Source organism: Alligator mississippiensis, chromosome 7 (assembly GCF_030867095.1).
Source record: "Alligator mississippiensis isolate rAllMis1 chromosome 7, rAllMis1, whole genome shotgun sequence".
In the NCBI taxonomy this organism is placed as follows: domain Eukaryota; kingdom Metazoa; phylum Chordata; order Crocodylia; family Alligatoridae; genus Alligator; species Alligator mississippiensis.
In genome coordinates, this window is record NC_081830.1 from 62,410,874 (window position 1) to 62,431,866 (window position 20,993).

Below are 20,993 nucleotides of genomic sequence, written 5' to 3' on the forward strand. Positions count from 1 at the left end.
TGCTCTAGGGGGCAGTACAATATTTTTTTTTATATTTTAAGAAGTAGTTTCCATATCACTAAGAAACATACAATAGAAGAATGTTTATATATTTAGTTATAGAAATATACATACAAATATATTTTTTCTGAATATGGATCTTATTTTAGGGAAAAGTCTTCAGACAACAGCAGGAAACCATTACAAAATAAGGAAATGCTGTTAAAAGGAACTACATAGATGTCAGTTTTCTTTCATGCTAGTACATGAATTTTTGTCTGACAGTACATAGTACATAAGGCCATTTAGCCCCTAGTGTGCAGGGTATAAAGGACTTGTTCAACTGTATGCTGATATAAAATTGCTGACTTCCTGCTTTTGACCTGATATGTAGAATGCTTTATTTTTCAACATAAAGCATACATTGTGCAAGCTATTGCTTTGCTACCATTAGTGCCAGTTTAACGTTCCTGTATCATGTTGTCTTCAAAGCCATTTTAAAACAACCTAATCCTCAGCAAAAGTCCTGTAAAATAGAGGCAGATAGGAGTACTTTAGGAAATTGGACAGGGACACTGAGAATCAGTGTCATAAATGCAGGAATTCAGGACTTGCAGTCCTAGGCTCTTAGCTGCATGACTATTGGCACTGCACTGCTTTACAGACCGTAGTCTTTTAGTCTATTGGAGCAATGGTAACTTGAGTTTCAGAATAGGTGATACTCCTGCATTTTTATAGAGACTTCTACAGCCCTTTATTAATAAACTGTAGCTATATTTTGGTTGGAACTGAGATGGCAGAGGTAGAAGTAATAAAAGAACTGTTAAAAGCAACCAATTTTACAACCTTGTATATGCAAATTCCTTCTATTCCTCTCCTTTGTATGCCTCACTTCTTCTATCTCATTTTTGTCTTGTACCTGTCATTGGGTACAATGCTAAATGTAGCTTAGCCTACAGAAGAGGAGGCCAAGCTATCTTAGCTATATACCGAGTCTTTGGTAAAGAACTGATGTACACATACAAATTTAGCAGTTTGGGAAATTGAACATCTCTAATGAGCGCAGGGGAAATGGAGTGCTCGGATAATAGAAACTTTTTTTTCATTTTTACATAAATATGAGAGGACTAAATCCTTCTCTGTCCAAATCCTCCTGACAATTCATACAGCTGCTTTTCTCTGCCGCCTTTTCATGATAATTATGTCAGGACAAGATACAAGATAGATGATCCCTTAGTTGTATCCTCTAGTTTCTGGAAGAGAAAGTTGTCCTCTGCACAAGTTAGGAACTGGCTCAATATTTTATGTTTGGCTGCACTGTTCTTCCAGCAGATGTTTGGAAAAATGGAAGTCTCCCATCAGTACCAGTATCCATAGCTTTTGGATAGACTCATCATGTGCTTGAAGAATGCCTCATCCACCTTCTCTTTCTGATTAGGTAACCTATAATAAATCCCCACACCTTTCATCTTTACCCAAATGCATTCTGCTTTGATGCCACCTTCCTCCTGAACCGGGGAACAAGTGTATGCCTTTCTAACATACAAGGCAACACCACCATCCTTTTTCCCACCCCTGTCCTTCTAAAACAGAGTGCAATCTGCAGGGTTCACATTCCAGTCATAAGAGCTGTCCCACCAGGTCTCAGTTATGCCATTCAGATGATAGTTATTTTTACAGGCTACAGCTTCCAACTCGTCTGGTTTATTCCGCATACTTCTTGTATTTGTATACGTGCATCAGACATTTTGCATTTTGACCTCCTTTCTTCCCTTTTGTGCCACTTATTGCAGTCCTGTAGCTCTCTGGCCCTTTCCCAGAGCTAAGTTGCTTCTTTGAGCCCTTCCCCTCTGGACAGCATGCCTTGTTGCTGGAGAGTTTTGATCAGCAAAGTTGATTTAGATTGAAGAACTTTTTTTATGGATATGCACAGTTAGAATAGGCAGTGGAATAGACTGTCTAGGAAAGTTGTGGACTCTCCATCACTGGAGATGTTCAGGAAGAGGTTGGATACCACTGGTTGGGAATGATCTAGGCATAGCAATGCCTATTTTCTACCATGTGCGTTTCCCATGCTTCTGAGCTTTCTCTCTTCTGCTATAGGTGTCAGGGTGTTTTTAAACCTTCACAGAGGCATTGGATGTTGGCTACAGTCAAGGCTAGGGACTTCAACTGGGGTGTGCCAGTTCTCCTGCTAGGAGCAAAGCTGGAGGTTTAAGGCTTGAGGGTCTTGCTGCTCTGCTCAGGGTCTGACTGAATGCCATACTTATGGTCAGCAAGGGATTTTACCCAATGGTCAGATTGGTATGGACTGTGTGGTGGGGGTGTTGTTCTCTTCCTCTATAGTGGGGGGTATGGCCCTCTACCCAGGACCTTGTGACCATATATTGGCAACATTTTATAGAAGCAGGACATTGGCTGCGGTTGTCCCTCTGCTTTACCAGTGGCAGGTTATGTGAGGTCCATGTTGTGGTCAGGGTTGATGGTAGTCTTATGTAGAGTTTAGATTATGGTTGTTTGGGATGGGTTGGATAGGGATGATTGTGCCTCAGGTTGGGCCTACTACTCCTATGACTATGACCAAGATATCTATGCTGGATGAACTCCAGACATACTTTCTTTATTGACATCTCTTAAAAGTTGAAGATTGTTTCATTTCTTTGTGGCCTTCCTCATAATATTCCTAATCCTCTAAGATCATTTTGCTTTCAATAAAACAGAATGGAAAAAAGTAAAAGAAGGGTGAACATAAAAGAACCAGGATGAAAAACAGTTTGGACTAATTCTGCAAAAGCTAATTTGGAGGTGCAGGATAAACTACTTGCATCGCTGCATCGAGTAGTCAGTATTTTATGCTTCTAAAGAAAGCATTTACTGAGTGCCACTTTGTCCCTTTCTTCCTGCCTCTTGGTTAGATTGCATGCTTCAGATCTGCTGCCTCATCTTCATCATCTACTTGTCTCCATAAACTTAGTTAAATATTTACTATTGCTGATCTGTATTGTAGTCATGTTTGAAGTTTAGGATAAGTTACTTGTCATCTGTCCCCAGAGCCTTTCCTATAAAGATATTCTCAGTGTTGCCTTCCTGAAAAGATTATGACAATCTTTTATCAAATGGCCTTTTGTCTTTCTCAAGTTCATTGAAGATTGCACTTGCTGCTTTGGGCAAATGCTTCAGTTTTCATTTTCCCTGTGGCACTGTGTCTAAGCTTAAGCAGCTTCTCCTGAGTGGTTCGGAGCCTGATGTTCCTTGCTGAGGCTTTATTTCTCCAGCACTAACATTTACTGGACTCTGCCTGCCACATCTTGTTCTTATGAGTATATGCGAGAGGCTCCCATTTGACCTGGACTTAGTTGGAGGGGCTTTGTACGGACGTCCCTTGGGGCTTTGCTTCCCCTACACCACATCCATGCACCAACCTGATGGTCTCTAGCCATGTGATCAATGGTCTGGGCTCTTACATGTTCTGGTGTGCCACATCACCCCAGTTTGGCCACCTGCAGGCTCCAGCTGGTTTGGTTGGCCTGTGCGGCGACCTTGCATCCACTGGTGAATAGTCCCTGTTACTCTCCATTGTGCTTGGCCTGCGAAACTCAAAGAATGCGGGGAAATGGTCTCCCTCCCTGAGACCTTTTCCCTTGGCTGGATGGGCCTGCTGGCCCTGCCAAAATACAGTCTTCTGCCCCTGGAGTCCCTGAGAGCTCTTGGCTCCAGCAAGTGCATCAGAAGAATATGGCCTCTATCCCAGGCCCCCAGGACCAATCAACAAAAGAAAAACAGAAGCAGGGAGGCAGTGGTTTTCCTCCCACTCATATGTGTCCCTAGCAGGTGCTTGGATCCTCTCCTTTGGTCCTGGGTGTTGCTTCCCTGGGAGGCAGAATCCCCCTCTGGGATATCCCTGGAATGTAGCATGGCCGGGAGTGCCGGTCAGGAGCGCGCAGATGTTGTGCTGTTGCTGCTCCCCATCTCTGTCACATGCTGGCTCTTGTAGCTGCTTCCTGATGCCGGCTGACGACATCACGCCTCCGTGCCGTCCCAGCCGCACCAAGAGTTTATTAATGAATTGCACACTCCTTGCTTCCTGCTGCTGCGCCTGCACCTGGTAAGTTTTCCTGAGCCATGGCTCTCTGCCATTTCCCTGGGTCTTTGGGCTTTCCCTGCCACCTCTCTGCCCCCAACACAATTTTAGAGGTGATTTAAAAAGATTTTTGAGAAAGTATCCGTCTCGTCTCATCTTCACATTTTGGGCACTTGGATATAACCTGGTTTGCAGCAGGTTTTCAAAAGGTTTTCTGATCTTTTTTTTAGGCATGTTTGTCTGTTAATTGGCAGTTTAATGGTAATCTGTCCCAAGCCTTTTGCTGTAAAGGGCAGAGTAAATATTAACACTTTATGTATGCATTTTTTTTTGCTTTTTTTTAAAGGTGGTTCTAGATTGGACCCTGCTGGCTCTTTTGTTCCAACTAATACAAAACAAGCCCTGTCTAACATGCTGCAGAGGCGTTCTGGCACCATGATGCAGCCACCCTCCATACATGCAATTACATCTCAGCAGCAGTTGCTTCAGATGAAACTCCTGCAACAACAGCAGCAGCAGCAACAACGACTACTCAGGCAGCAAACCCAGACAAGAACTTTCCAACAGGTTTGTTCAAACACCAAAACATGGGAAGGAAGCTTTTGGTTTCAGCTTGGATTTATGGTTACTTGCCTTGTAGGCTTATGAGATGAGGAGCCAGATGCAGTTACTTTCATCTTAATCTACTGCCACAGTAGCAAGTCCATGTACTGCTCTACCAAGGCCTTTTGTTTTATAAGCATCATTTGTCACTTCACCCTTTTGTCTCCAGATTCCTTCTAGTTTTATTGAAAGTCTCATAAAATCCTAGACCTTGCTTCTGCTACTTAATGTACTTTAACTTCCTTGGGTTAATTTATTTTATAGGTGTTCTGATATTTTAATGTGCCTGGGATAGGTCATTACCCTTTCATGGAGACAGAAAATGAGGAGATTTGTAAAGCAGCATAGAAGTGAAAAAATAAGAGGCTAAAACCCTTAGTGACCAACTATGATCTCAGTTACATGTCATTTACTTTATGAAACACAGAGTTACTTAAACTGTGATAAGTGATAAAGACAGTTTCATGCAGACAGGATGAAGAAGAGGTCATTGTTGAGGTCTGATCTTTTTCAAGACTGCTGTAAGTGTAAGAAAAGAAGAAATTAAATATCCTTATAGAATAATGTATGAAATACTTGCCACCAAATGTATACAAAGAACATTATGCAGGAGTTATTTTGAGCTTCTTTTTGTTTTCATTGTTTGTAGATTTATATGATTTAATATGCAATACTAGAATATTCTTCTTGGACTCCCTTAAAACCGACTAAAGGTTTGATCAGTAAGCTGTTAAAGCAATTATTCCTTGCACACATACACCATAACCTAAGTACTTAGTTTTACTGTATGAATTTGTGTGTGTGTGTGTGTGTGGTCTGTATCCTCAAATCTAAAAGATTTAATCCTAACATTTTCATCTCAGACCACACTATGTCCCTACTGTACATGATAACTAGATATTAAGAATTCTACCAAAAGCAAAGCAAATTAATTGCTGCCAAAGAAATTAAGGACTGTACAGAATCCTCAGTCAAAATCAGTCCTGATTTTCCCCATTTTTATCGTTAGTCATGGATGCCCTGAACTAGAAAAAAAGATATTTTAAAAATTAGCAAAGAAAATTGTTACAGATGTAAAAGCCCATCCGAATAGTGAGAAGTGCTGGTACAAATGATATTTCTAGTCATTAAAACATGGCTGAAGGTCTTGAGAGAGCTTCCACTGTGTTCTCTAAATAGCAAAATTTGTCTGCTAGCCTCATTCAGAAAAAATACACTAAATAAAGCAGAACGTTTTTTCCCTTTCACTGTTTCTCATATAGAACTCTTTCAAACACCAGTGACTATTTAAAATAAATTGCTGTAGAAATGTAGTAAGTTGCCATTTAGCTATAACATTGCTTATGCCTTCCTGTAAGACTGGGCCTGAACATGAAACAGAATAGTGAAATTGGTATTGTCAGTATTAACTGTTATTTGGGATAATACAATAGAAATTATAACCTTCTTGGAGCTACATATAATTAATTGCCTGAAATTGTTTCCAGATTGTGTTAAGGAGGAAACTGAATGCTTTTCACATTTAGTTTGTGACATCCATTATACTACTAGATTGAGGAAACAAGCTGTAATTAAAAAGAATAAATATAGCAATGTTCATTACATTTAGGAATTCCAGAATTTCCAGAGGCAGTCATTCATGTAAATGTTACACAGACATGCACACATACACATTGCTGAAATTTAACCTACTAACTTATTTCACAAATGTTAGGTGTAAAATCTCACTTGCGTACTAGCTAGTTCCATTATGAGAGGTGAATAGCTTGCACTTAATTTTCAAAGAATTGCTGCACATCTTCTGTAATGTGGGGGCTTAATCAGAACTAAGGAACAGCTTTTTATAAAATTGACTTTTATATTAACTAAATTTGTGTATACTATTTGAGTGATTTGTCAGACTACTTCTAAACATTGTGCCTATAGCAGTGATTTTTTTATTTTATTTTAAATCATTCAAAATCTGCTTCCCTGTCATTCTTGGGGGAAAAGAAGCACCATTTTTTCCATTATCAAGTATGGGATTTAGTATTAAGCTTTACTTTTTATTTGGTTTATTGTTCAACTGGGAAATGTATTCTTTTCTTGGAAAAGTCTGTCTTTGTAAAATAGTATGTTTGTCATCTCTCACAAGTGATGATGGATGTAATCATTCCTCACCTTAACTCATGGATGCCTGAACAGCAGTTCTTGACAACCATAAACTTAAGAAATCATCCAATCAACACTAACGTTTTAAGAAAGTTGAAAGTGAACTCACTTTTTTCTGTGCATAAAGCACAATTTCATAGCCAGTTTAAGCTGATAATAAATGCATACAATAGCTATTAGTGGGTAAAACTTGATGAGGAATGTCGTTCCCTTAAGAAAAAGGTAATTTCATTTGGTTATTCATATTTTTGAGGAGTGAACAGATTCAACTGTAGTGGATTTATTGGAAAACTAGGTCAGCAAGCATTTGCTGAAATGACTAAAACCATCAAATGTCTATTTCTTAAAATAGAATTATGGTCCTTCTAAGGGAATTTACAGCTCATGTAAAATGTTCTGTGGACAGACCCACAGATTCATGTCTGTACTTTATTGCCAGAGCAGGTGCAACTCTTCTTTTGACAGAACTCGAAACTCCCCTGAAATATATGTGCATTCAATCTAAATGCTCTCTCTAAGCGTTAATGTGTACTTTTAGTGTTTATTTACAGAACACCAGTAGAAGGTTACTGCTTTGTAGGTGCAAGCATATAATGACCATTTCTTCCCAAGCATCATTGTTTATAAAATCCAATGGGAAGTGTTCATAGCATCAAGCAAAAACTTGTCTTTACTTTCTAAATCTTTTCTAACTTACCTCATGCTATGTATCATCTCTATCTGATGAGGCTAACTCATGCCTTCACTTTGTTAATCATGCCTGCCTTCTTTGTTCATTTGTCAGTTTCCAGTAACTGTTGTTTTTTTCTGACTTGGCATGAACGGAAATCCTTACAGAACACCTATAAAAGTATCTCGTTGACCTCCTTCAAATCCTTTCTTCAAATTCTTTCTTCCATGTGACATATAAAAGCATTGACAATGTTTAGGCAGCTAAGGCAGCTGCTTACCATGCTTTTCATCATGATGATAATATCTTGTGCTTCTCCCTACATCTCTGCTGTTTCCTGCCTTATGTTTAAATGGACAGGAGAGACTTTTTATTTAGAGGCAGCTAATGCAGTATCTCTCTGATCCCTCATATAGAGCTCTTGGGAGCTGCTGCAATGCAAATATTAATTAATCATGACAAAACATAGCATGATTCACAAGTCAAATTATGGTAGTTAGTATGATAAAATTGTAATGGGCTTGTATAGTAGGCAAAGGTGGGTTTGCAGTTATGTAGAAGTTCCTGCTGGTTGAAATAGCAGGAATGTCTATGCTAATTTCTACCTGAAATCTACTGAAATTTCTAAGGAGGTTATGAATCCTGAGCTGTTTCCAGTTCTTATTTGAAACCTACAGAGCTACTGCTATCTTCCACAGAAAAACTGGGGCTGTTCCCAGTTGTTTCCTTTTAACTTACAACTCGCTGTAGGTTAAAATAGTATGTGAACAAAGTGAAGGAATCATACACTGTGACTTGCATCTAACAGTCCTGCTATTTTCTTTGCAACAGTATTATACTAATAACTCGTATTCAGCTCAGTTTGCAGTCCATTATAACCTCCCACAATATTTCCTGCAGTACTTCACCCTAGCCAATTGTTCCCCATGTTGTCTATTTGATTATTGCTTCCTAAGTGTAGGCATGATAGTGCATAAAACCCCCAGGCCCACACATGAAGCTGGGACTGAGAGTTCCATCAGGTGCAGGACTAAATAGGCTTTAAAGTGTTTTGTGACTACATGGTATATTACAATCAGAAGTTCTTGAGAGATCTGTGCTGTTCCTCTAAAGTTCCAAATGCAGAAGTGGGAGTGAAAACTTTCTAATCAGAAAAAAGAGTCATTTCAGCATTTGCTCCAGGTGTGCCTTCTTTGTACAGAATTTTGCATCTTCATATGGTCACAAACTTAGTATAGGAAATAACTTGGAGTGTGGAGAGGAGCTTGAAGTTAGAAACTGCAAATCTTTTCTTTAAGACACTGGCTAAGATTTAAGAATAACCAATGTATGGTGTTTCCATTTTAATACATAGTGGAGCAAGGGAATGTTATTGCTGGAAACCAGGTGGTAATGTCACTAGTGACACTAATACATTAAACAAACATCCAGGTTATGTAATTCTCTAGGATCCCATAGAGTCAGCCAGTAATTCGGGGCTACAGGGTCTATAAATACTTTTCTGTTAAAAACTAGTAACCATAGTGTAAGTTCCCTATTAAGAAACATTATTTGCTCCACCATTTTCTAATATTGTATGTAGAATAAACAAGCTATTGTGCGTTACAAGAAATCCTATCATAATTTATGTATAACTTAGAATTCCAGGTAATAAATCTTGTTATGAGGTTAAGCTTTATTAGTATCATAAAATACCTACAAATGGCTTTTTACTGTCTCTAAAGGACAATTTTCAGGGTAAATACAGATAAGCAGTATATAGATTTGTATTTAATTAAGAAACAACGTGTAGTTTGTTTATTTTGTACCAATTTATGTGCTTAAGAATGTATGATTACTGTATAACCAATTTCATGAGACCAGCTGGAAGTTTTTCTCATGGTTTGCAGAATGCCTTTGAGGTAATTTAATTGACTATTTCAGTTACTATAAAGCAGTTACTATAAATCCTTGGCTAGTTTTTTTTGTTTGTTTTTTGTTTTATAGTTTTTATTTTCTTTAGTATATTCCTAGGTATTATTTAAAAGGAGATCTATAAATTAAGACTGAGTTGCATTGTGACCAAAGCTACATCAGTGTAATGAGAATACAAATTGAATGCACATTGCATTTGCTTTATGTGTGCATTTATGTAATTGTGAGAGAAGAATCTGGTCCTGTATATTCATTAAAGGCAGTTGCTAAGGCAAAGGACATGTGTTTCCTATTTGATAAAATTGTTATCCGCTATCATGTTGATGTTGTCTAGGTATGAACTCTATAGACACTAGTTATAAGGGTAACTGTAAAGATTCCTTGGTGCAAGTACTGTACTTTTAAAGTAGATATGTTCCTCTTGTGACATTCTCTAATGCATTTAGATTCAGTGAGCATAATCAAAAGGTAACTAATCACATGCAGAGTAGATATATATGCATAGAATCCCTAGAGTGCATTAATGTAGCTCTTAGTTTAAGAGATTAATCAGATGAGATTTGAATTCCCTGCTACAAAACAGAAGTGCTCTGTGGTCCCTGTTAATAGTTTTGTGATGATAAGGTCATTTTAACTATATTTTCATGTTTCCAAGAGATCTAATATTTCTGTTGCATGTTGTCCCTGTGTGTCAGATGTCATCAGAAACGTATCACTTGCTGGTAATTTGGTTGTTCTGCTCCTACTCATGGGACATCAAGACATGTTGTATGAGGCAGCTGGCAGTTGCAAATCTTATCCAGCTCTCCAGTGTTTTTATTCTGAGGAACGTCTAGATATGCATATCCTTCCATTACAGAAGGACACTCATTATAATTACATCTATAGTGCTATAAATGCAAGGGAAAAAGTGATAGTGAAGGTATTTTACCATGTTTTAAAACCAAGGGTTAAATGCTATTTTAAAGCCATTAAAACAAACAGCCTAACAGTAAACAGTGAAAATCTTGTTGGACAGACTCTTTGGCAAATTTCAACTGCTTCAACATCAGTTTAAAATAGCATCAGATAAGTTGAGAATTTGATTTTTAAACAACAAAGGTCATTGTTTATACGAATATTTTTCTCTTAAGCACATTTCTTTAGCATTATGATAATTACATCTGTAACATGTTTAGGGTCAGATGCTGTACAACTGCTGTACTGTCAGCTCTCACTGATTCCACTGAGTTTTAGAATCCCTGTCATCCTGTAGTACTTAGGCAAGCACTGTTGTCAAAGATTAACCCCTTGAAGAAGTACAAATAGAATGAATGGACATTTTTAATATTGGTACAACCTGCATCACATCTCAACTAGATAGTACAAAGCTTTCTAATTCTAAACTATTCCTTTTTTCAAACCATTTGTGCAATACTCTTAACCATGAGATTCATTGGAAGTAGTTTGTCAGGTCAGAGTTGCCTGTCATTTTCTCCATAATTTTTCTGCCTCAGCATAAAACAGATGACAATATAAAAATAAAATGGTATCAGAAATCTGAAATAATCTTCCTTAAGGTAATGTGTTTGGTGAGTGTGTTGTTTCTGATACTTGGGCATGTGTGTGATAATTATTTGCAGCCTCTTATTCAAGAATGCCACTAGCATTTTTTTAATATCAATGAATTGGATGTTTTGTGAGAGTGTCAATTATTTAACTGTCACTCACGTGTGATGATCATGTTTGGATAAATGGAACAACTCAGCTAACAATGCAAGGCTAATTTATTTTCTGTGTTGTTTGCCATTCTTTTGCTTGTCCTTTTTCCCTATAGGATGTCTGTAGCACTGCTGTATCCCTTCAGGATGGCTTTGACAACATAATGGTAACCACACTGTAGTCATGAACTTTTTCTTTTCTTTTCTTTTGCACAAACATGCATCTATTTCAACACAAGCTGCACAGTTTGCTTTAAATGAGAATGATATGCTTTCAGCACCCTTCTTACCAAGCACATCCATGTGCGTGCATGTGGGTAGATGACATGTACATGTGCACGCCTAGTGTATTCCTTTTGGGCAACAATTTCCAAAAATGATATATTTTTTCATTTTTAAATACTTCATAGTTTTGGTTGTAAAGGATTAGAGTAGAAGTGAGATGTCTCTGCCATGCGCGTTTAAGCATGACCCATGTAATCCCCTTTATCTTCATTCTTATTACTGATTTTTCTCTACTTCTTTATTGTTCCACCTCTTCATGTTAGCTTCCATTATGGCGACTTTCACAATTTAGTTAAGTGAAGTGAGGCATTCTCCAGCATTATCACTGTTGTTCCATGGACTGACTGACAAGTGAACAGTAAAACTAAATGTGGCTATCATGCTTCTCTTAATATCATGCCATGTCTTCAAACAGGTGTTTAGTTTAATCATGTTCACCTCATGGAATGGATAATCATTTTGCCATTTAGTCAGTGGAAACAGGGCTCACCTTTGTCCCTCTAGAACTTCAAAATGCTTCTGATCTTATGCATCACTAGCATGAAAGTACAGTGCACTGCTGTCATATTACATAGCCATCTAGGTATGCAGGTATTCTAATAAATATTTTAGATACTGTGTGACAAGAACAAAACTACCAATATTACATATTGACATATGAATGTTATGGATTGAAATATTGAGCTATATTCCCAGTCCATTTCACTTTCAAATAGTTTAATGATAAATGTAAAGTGTAGCATATTTTATGTCTGCATGTTTTTTTTCTCAGTTTGCCTTCTAGCTAACCTTTTATAAAAGGATATTTTGTCATTGGAATATCTTTTTATACTAGGATCAGGTTTATAAAAGAGGTCAGCATTTGTTTAAGCTCCATAATGAATCCCCGGTTTTTCAAAACGTTGTACACGTGTGGGGTGCAGACCGAAGTGCAGTGCTCTGCTGTAACTGAGAATGCTTTGTAGGAAGTATTCTGTGTTGCAGCTACCCCCTGGAACAAACAAGCTCACTGTTGGTTCCAGGGGGGAGAGGAATCTTGCTGCTGGCTGGGAGCCTGCAGCTGGTTTCCCCTACCAAAGGCCCCTCCTCTAGCAGCCTGTCCCTGTTTCAGAATGAGAGGGTGGAAAGGGAGCAGAGGGAGCTCGCTCTTCTAGGGGTTCCCCAGCTGACTCTGGAGGGTGGGTGAGTTAGAGCCCTGCCCCCCACCCAATACACCTGCCTTGCCCTCCAGTAGGGGCTGAAAACCCCCTGACTAAACTCCCTTTGCTCCCTCTCCCATTATGAAAACAGCTCGAGGCTGGAGGCCACACAAATGGAAGTTATGGAAGATGCTCTTTTTGAAACCTCTTCATCTAACCCCGCATGCAATGAGTGGTCAGATTTTCACCTGATTGGCCATTTTTGAAGCTGTCTGCAGCTGTGCACTTGTTTGGTCAGGGATATAAACTGCTTTCTGTGGCCAGATGAGGGAAAAATTGTCACCATTGGTGGCAGAATCACTTAAAAATCTTACTGAAAGTGTTGTGGTGGGACAGGTTGAGTACTGAAAATCATTAAAAATCTAGCTCTTTACATGTGAAATAATCTCTTTTAAGAAATTTGGCCCAAGAATCCTGCTACTTGATATTTTGCCAGCAGGAAAGGGATAAAATCCCTTCAGTAACTGTTTTCAAAGGGGGCTCCAGGATATCACCAAACTTTTTTTTGATTGTTCCTTTAAAATATAGTAACAGACAAAAGTACTTGATGAGTTTCACCTGTTTTGTAGCTGTGTTGAAGACTTATTTATCAGTTGGGAAAGTTATGATTCAGAGAAGGTGTCAGGTCTTTCTTCCTACTTTGGGAGCACTATTTATATTACATTGGTAAAGCAGGTAATTGAAAAAGTCGAGGTTTAATTATTTTTTATAAAATCAAAGTATGCAGGGGGCTTTGTATTAAATATTTGATATACATGCAAATAATAAGTATTATTTATTAAAGGCCTGTCAGCAATCTGATATAGAATGACACTTCAGTTAATTAATGTGCCCAGATTTATGGTGGACATACAGTAGAGTCTTTCATGTACTTAGATGTATTGAACCATGACATTTAGCCTGTGTTTTATTTCTTTGCTGCCTATTTCCAAAGACAGACTTGACTACCAAACTAGCTTAGGTCATATAGGCTTGTTTTAATGACTGATGCCAGTTCTACAGCTGTGCTAGATAAGAATTTTGCTATATTTATAACAGTTTAGTGCACAAGATATTTTTCCAAATGTGGTGAGTTTTACTGTATCTTATATTATACATGATGCAAATACAAGATAACACACTTGCTATTGTAAGATTGTATCATCTTTGAAAAAGGTAATTTTTTTATTACCTGCATGGCCCATTCTGGCTTGCAACAAGTAACTTGCATGTTTGTAACTACTGACTTGACTCTGCCTATAGTGTTTTTAGAATGTAGTAGTGTCTGCCACTTCAGCTCAAGAGTAATCAAAGCTTTCTTGCTCATGCCATTGGAATTTGCTTTGTGGTTGTCTGGAAATTGGACTTTTCCTTGACTAGCTAACAACTTTTTTTGCTGTAAAGTTTACTTTTTTTAGCTTACATCTATGGCTCTTGTCTGGTCTTTTTCTTATTTTCAGGTAGTAGCTCTCCATAGATTGTGGTCATAAATGCAAAAAGTGGTGCTGTATAATTCATAAAACATTAGCCTTGCTTCATAGCTTAGTTTTTTAATTGTTTAGAGACGTCTATGTATATATTTTATGAATGAGAGTAATTTGTGGTTTCCTGCATACAACTTGGTTCTCTCTGTGGGATCTTGCATTTACTTATTTAGGGTTTCCTTAATGAAGTAGGACTCAATCCAATTTCCACTTAAGTTACTTTCAGCAGGAGCCAAATTGGTCCGTTGTTCAATGGATACTTTTAGCAATGGCCAAAATTCTTTTCTCAGAGACCTGGGGTTAGCAGCTGTTGACTTTGGGAGTTGGACAGATGGTTCTGATGAAGAAATCCCAAAGGAATAGCACATTGCATTGCCTCTATATACACTTGTACAGTGTGCCAGCTGCATGGATCCCTCTAGTAGGTTTCAGTTCAGTCCTTGTAGAAGCAGGAATGTTTGTTACTGATTGTAGGATTAGAAGGTTTGGAACCTAGACATCAGATCTGATGGTTTATTAAGATTTAACTGTTTTGTGGTACAGATAAGCCACTTTAGAAGTATAATTACAGAGCATTTAGCACCTAATAGAGAGAAACTGAATGCGGCTTGGAGACCATTCTGCTTCTGTAATAGATTCATAGATGTTAGGGTCGGAAGGGACCTCAATAGATCATCAAGTCCGACCCCCTGCATAAGCAGGAAAGAGTGCTGGGTCTAGATGACCCCAGTTAGATACTCGTCTAACCTCCTCTTGAAGACCCCCAGGGTAGGGGAGAGCACCACCTCCCTTGGGAGCCCGTTCCAGACCTTGGCCACTCGAACTGTGAAGAAGTTCTTCCTAATGTCCAGTCTAAATCTGCTCTCTGCTAGCTTGTGGCCATTGTTTCTTGTAACCCCCAGGGGCGCCTTGGTGAATAAATCCTTACCAAGGCGTAATGTATTTTCTGTAATTCTTTCTTCCTTCTCCTTCCCTCTTTTTAAATTTACTGAGACATACCTGAAAACACCTTGCATATATTACCTTAAACTACCGTACCAAATCTACATCTGCTATTATTAAGAAGAACTTGATTGACTTCCAATTATTATTTTTGTGTGCTTACCTAGGTGTGAATTTGGTCCACTTAGAGTTTGTAGTCTACTAATTTGAAATTCTTAACTATTCCAATCTGATTTTGCAAATGTGTTTTTTCACCCTAGTTGTATTTAATTAGTACACGTATAAATTAACTGTGCAAGGTGAGACTCAGCGGGATGACAGGCCCAATATCTATTTTATTGTATTAATGACCTTTTACTTAGGGGAAGATATTTCTATTAATTCTCCCAACCCCCCAAAGTTCCCTATAAAGTATTATTTAGCCTTAAAGAAAGGAACAAGGAAAATCCCAGACAGTTGCAAGTGTCTCCCACCTCACACTGGCATCTTTGTTTCTAATAAGTAGTATATGATAGCCAACAACCCCCCAGTGACAGAGTCTCTTAATCTCCTGAGAAGAAAGGTAGCAAAAGTGAGGAACTGCTACCTCTGCCTCTTTTGAGAGTTTTTGCTTGGGCACTGGAAAAGAAAGTGGACATCTCATTCATGACCTAAACCCTTCCTGCTGTACTTGTCTCAGGATATAGCACAACCAGCCCCTACTTGTGAGTTGCTTAAATTTTGAGCCTGAGCTGTTTTTGGCTCTCCAAAACAAAACTACCCCTTCTCAAACTACTTTCTCCTTCCCTCTGTAGTGTCCATTCAGACCAGATAGATTTGTCTCAAGTTTTGTTTTTACCCACGTATTTTTATTTTATGGCACGGTCCAAATAATAGATGAACTGTATGATTTTTGCTCTTTCACATGTTTGCTGTCAATATTATAGTTTATGTAGCACAATGAATGCGAGCATTAAAAAGACAAGGGTGCATGATGAAGGAAAACTCTCTGCTCTTGAGAATTGTCCCATGTATCAAGTGTGACATTGAATGTTTATTGATTAGGATGTTTTTTCCAATTAATCTGTTTTACGATTTAACATTACAAAAACAGAAAAAAATAAAAAACCTTAAGCTTTGCTTGTATCTTTTACTTTTTCATTTCCATATATTTAACAAGCTTGATCTTGTATTGATGCCTATTTTCCTTCTTTATCATATTTGCTTTTGAAGCATGCATATAAAGTGATAACTGAAATCCTTTCTAAACTGGTATTAATTAGATATAGCAGAAGTAAAGTGTTCAATTTTGAAAATATGATTGCAGTTTTACCAGCTGTTACAACTTTCTGTTCAGTCATTTGGATTCATTTGGTTTGGACTGCATTTTATAATCTGTATACTTAAATGTAGAAGAAAATTTTAAATTGACAAATTGGGCTTTAATGAGCACAATGCTTATATACTGCATATGCTTTTAGGCTCTACTAGGGATGGTTGCATTGTCTACTATGTTTCTTTTCCCAGGAGGTATTTGTATATCTTCATAATAACTGAGCAGCTTCTGATAAGTGAAGTCTTCTGTTATCATTTTTGCATGTTGCATTATGAAGAGAAGCTAACTGATCATGTGTCTTCAGGAAGTTATTTCTTTGTGTATTCAGACTAACAGCTTTCATTGCTCTCATAAGCCTACACAATTCAGTGCACTGTCCTTTGTTACATTTTTATCAAATGGGTTGAATTATATTTGAGACTTTATGTGCACATAACCTGTGCAGCCTTTCTTTTTAGAAAGCGCTTGTATTTTTTACTGCATTATTTTGTTGCAATAGAGTTACAGGCCAGATAAAAGGAAAGTCTGCTACATTGATAGCAGGATGTAGCTGCACAAGCTGCTTAACATTCAGTTTAGTTGTTATAAAACAGAATTTTCATTAGGGAAACTGGTAAATTATGTTCATAAATTAGTAACTCTTGACTGCATGATTTGGTCAGGTCCATGGCCCAAACAGAAAGACTCTTATTTAGTATAAGCAGGTTTTATTTGACTTGTAATATGTTTTTCAGGGCCAGCCAATAGACCAAGCTGCTATTTTCACTCAACAAGTACGACCTTCTTCCCAGCTTCCACAGTATCCAGGGTTACAGCAGGCACAGGTACTGTCTCGTTCCTATAGAACACTTGCATAGAAATTTGAAGGTCTAATCTTGTAATGCACCTCGGTGCAATTGGCCATAGCATCCCCACATCATCCTGCTTTAGATCTGCAGTAAAGACTAAACTGGAATTTAACTAATAGATTCTTGGAATTTCATTGTTAACAGGAAATGCTTCAGATCCCATGTAATTTAGCCCAACAGATTTTTTTAACTTGACAAGCTTCCAGCCCTTTCCCAGCAACACTGTGGAATTCTAGTGTTCAGCAGTGCTCACTCTGAAATTAAGCCCATCTACAGCAAGTTTGATACTGCTGCCCTTCTTCAGTGACCCACATTGTCATGTTAGGTCTGAAACTAAAAAAATAAATTAAAAAAAAATGTTTTTAATTGCAAGTGCTGAAGCCAAAAGTCATCACATCTGACTGAAACTGCTCAGAACAAAACTGACAAAACATGAATTAAAAACTGATGTGGGTGTTGTTACGGTGCAGCTGTAAGAACCCACTGAAAAAAGAGAGAAATATGCTGTTCATGTAGAGGCAGTTGTTTGATATAATTATGGAGCAGAATGTTTTAGTAGGTATCTTGTTTGTCTAGATTTGCTATTTGAGGTTATATTCAAGTAGATTGCATAGTTATTTAGTTGCATCTTTGGTGGTTTTTCACACAGACAATGCCTCATGGATACACAATGTACAGTACTCAGATGCCTTTGCAACAACAGCAGCCTGGTGGTGTTGTGCTTTCCCCCAGCTACAACCCTAGAACTTATCCAGCAACCCATTCAAATCCAAGTCTAATAGAAAGACTGAGACAGATGCAACAGCAGCCAAGTGGGTACATTCAACAGCAAGCTGCTGCCTACCTTCAGCCTTTAACAGGCACTCAAAGGTAAGAATTCTTTTGGTTTATTACTTTGGAGGAGCTGTGTAGTCTTGATTTTAATCCTGATGCTTGACTTAATTTTTGGCCTGTTAATCCAAATGAATTTACTGGTCTATTTTATGACAGTTGCATCTATCCTTTTTCCACAGTCCCCAGCCTACCCCCAAGTTTTTGTTTATACTTACTCATTGCTTTTTGTTTTCTTTCAGACTGTAAATAGTTTGTGCAAGGACCAGATTATCCCATGTGTTTTTGCAGCATCTAACACAAGTGGTCCCTTCTGTTTATACATTCCCTTTGGCTGCTACCCCAAAATAAATAATAATACATAGGGGATTTGCTAATGTAATATCTCATGCCATAAACTAGTTTTCATGCACAAGTCCTCCAGGTTTCCATAGGGAACTAAATGCCAGAAGATCTAGAAAATACAAATCTGCTTGATAGTTTAACTAGTGATTGGAAAAAATGAGTTGTTTAATTTTGATTCCACCAGATTGGTATTTGTTTGAACGTTCAATTAAGGTGTGTTGTGGTGGCTTACACATCTGCCTAAGACAGTGGTTCTTCACCAAGGTGACAAGAGACCTTTTCAGAGGCACTGCATCACAGGCACTACTGCCTTAGTGGGTGGGTGGAACTGCCCTCAGTGTCTTGTGCTTAGCCACATAAGCTGTCAGGAGCACCCAGTCCTGCTTGCTGCCCTTCCCAGCTGGGCCCCCTGTGCTCCTTCTGGAAACAGAGGCATGTGGGTCATGTAGTGTACCTCTGCTTCTGGGAGGAATGTGGTAGGACTGGTCTGGGAAAGGCTGGAGCAAAGGTGGAAGCTCCTGCCTGCTTTATCTGGTTATGCATGAGGTGCTGGGGGCAGTTCCACCTGGCTGTGGTGGTGGCTGCACTTGTTTGAGAACCACCAGGGTAAACTGAGGCAGCATAACCGTGTTTCTCAACTAGTGAGATACTACATTAAAAAAGTTGTAGATGGGGTGACCTGAACCTAAGAAACTGAGAACCACTGGCCTAAGAGTGTAGACAGATGTAAAACTTTCATAAGTTTCAAAGGATCCCAATATAAGCTCTTAGAACGCAGATTAAATGTAACAAAACTTCTCCAACTTTAACCCTGCATCATTTGAAGTCAAATTAAGATGATTTAGCTCATTTGTATTGCTATAGAATCACACTAATGGCACAGTGAGATTGTGATTCATGCTCCTGAGAGGCAGCTCCTCCTCCCCTTTCTAAAGTGCCTCAAATGTGCTTTCGTCCATATGTTAGGAGAGGCCATCAGAAAAAAATGAAGCAAAGGGAAAAGCAGGAAATTCTTGTGAAAATAAAAGATTTTATTGACCCAGCTCTGTTCCTAACTGAAACCATTGGGAGTTTTCCCATTTGTATCAGCAGAAACAGTGTTAGCCTACTACTGAGTACTTTGGATAATCCCACTGGCACAGTATAATACCAGTCAGTCACTTGTCAGCCTTATTTTTAATGGTGAATTATGTTCCTAATACTGTGTGCCCTTTATCTAGAAATATGCATTGTTAATTGAACAATACATCCAAAATTAAGTTAATACCCAGGCCAAAAAAAAAAGGCACTTCACAAACTCAAAGCTTTGAAAATAAAAAGGAAAGAGAGAGAGAGAGAGAGAGAGAAGATTTTCAGAATCCCATATTCCATAAATTTCATCTACTCCTAATTGGAATGGAATGTACACGATTTAGAAGCCTGCTGTTTATGAAGATGTTTTAAAAGCTGTTGTTCCTACGCTTTCTTGAAAGTATCTCTGAGGCTGCTATGACTGGCGGGGTTCTGAGGGTGGAACAGTTGTTTGGCTTTCTTTATACTACAGATGTTATATTTCTCAGTTAGTGTGATGCAACTTGGTTGCATTTATAAGTTACGTAAGTAATCAAGCAGTCAAAATGACTAATCTTAACAAAGGAATTAGAGACATATGTTTGTAATACAGTACCTAATTTTAACTTTGTATGTTGTATGCCAATTAGTGCATCTGAGGATAGTATCAAACTGTAAGAATAAACCTTTGTATTTGGCTCACAGTTGAAAAATATTGCTAAGGTTACTCACTTGGGCCACTGACCTACTTGCCAGTAGGGGGACAGGGGGCACACCTAGGATCATGACCACGGTGCAGTCCCCATCAGGTAATCATTGGCCATCAGGGACCGCACTGGGGGAAACCTCAGTGTGGTCCAACCAGCCACATGTTCATTGTAAGATGCAATAGAAACCAGCCACAAAGTTATTACACAAAAAAATGTATATATACAATCATGTAGTCATGCCAAGCTGTCCTAAACAGGACTAGGCCTCATTGAACTAGATGCTGCATGAATAGCGGTAGAGGTGCTCTTATGATGCTCTGCTTGTAATTTGCCCTACTTCCCAGTTCACACTTGAATGTCCTCAGCATATAGCTAAAAAGTATGATCCTAGCCCATACATTATAGAATAACTGATGTTTACCTTTAAGGTTTAAGGTTCAACATCTTTTTTTATTTGTGACACATGAAAGATGGGTCCAACTTTTTCTTCTGATGAAGCAGAGAGAATTTTCATCTTCTGATGAAATACAAGCATTAATCAAACTTTAAAAATTGACCAAATTACAGCTATGTTTCCAAACTAACAGTCCCATTATGGACAGGAATGGTCTGTCTTAATAATCAGCTACTGATTTTGTATTATGTGAGAGAGCTCCTAAATTCAGGTGTCTGTGCAGTGTTGATACCAATACTGACACATCCTTGCCTCACCTGCTTCCCATTACTGAGTGACACTGCTATAGGAATACGTTGGTTACAATTTTATTTTAACAACATATAAATAAGCACCAGTCACCCTGAGGAAGCCTAGCACATGCACAACATCTTAAGAACATGTCCCATGCAGAGTTTGGTTGCACAATTTTGAGAGTAATTTTGATTTAGCTATTTGGGAATCACTCACTCA

At 38.3% G+C, this 20,993-nt stretch overlaps 1 protein-coding gene across 5 annotated transcripts in view; it reads left to right on the top strand.

Moving 5' to 3' along the window:
* Positions 1–20,993, top strand: part of MED12L (mediator complex subunit 12L) — a 310,161-nt gene that overhangs the window by 262,590 nt on the left and 26,578 nt on the right. For all 5 annotated transcript variants that reach the window (XM_019491778.2, XM_059731035.1, XM_059731036.1 and 2 more), the window contains 3 exons: positions 4,407–4,627; positions 17,037–17,126; positions 17,800–18,020. In XM_019491778.2, the coding sequence (XP_019347323.1) occupies positions 4,407–4,627; positions 17,037–17,126; positions 17,800–18,020 (532 nt within the window). The remainder of the gene's footprint in view (positions 1–4,406; positions 4,628–17,036; positions 17,127–17,799; positions 18,021–20,993) is intronic.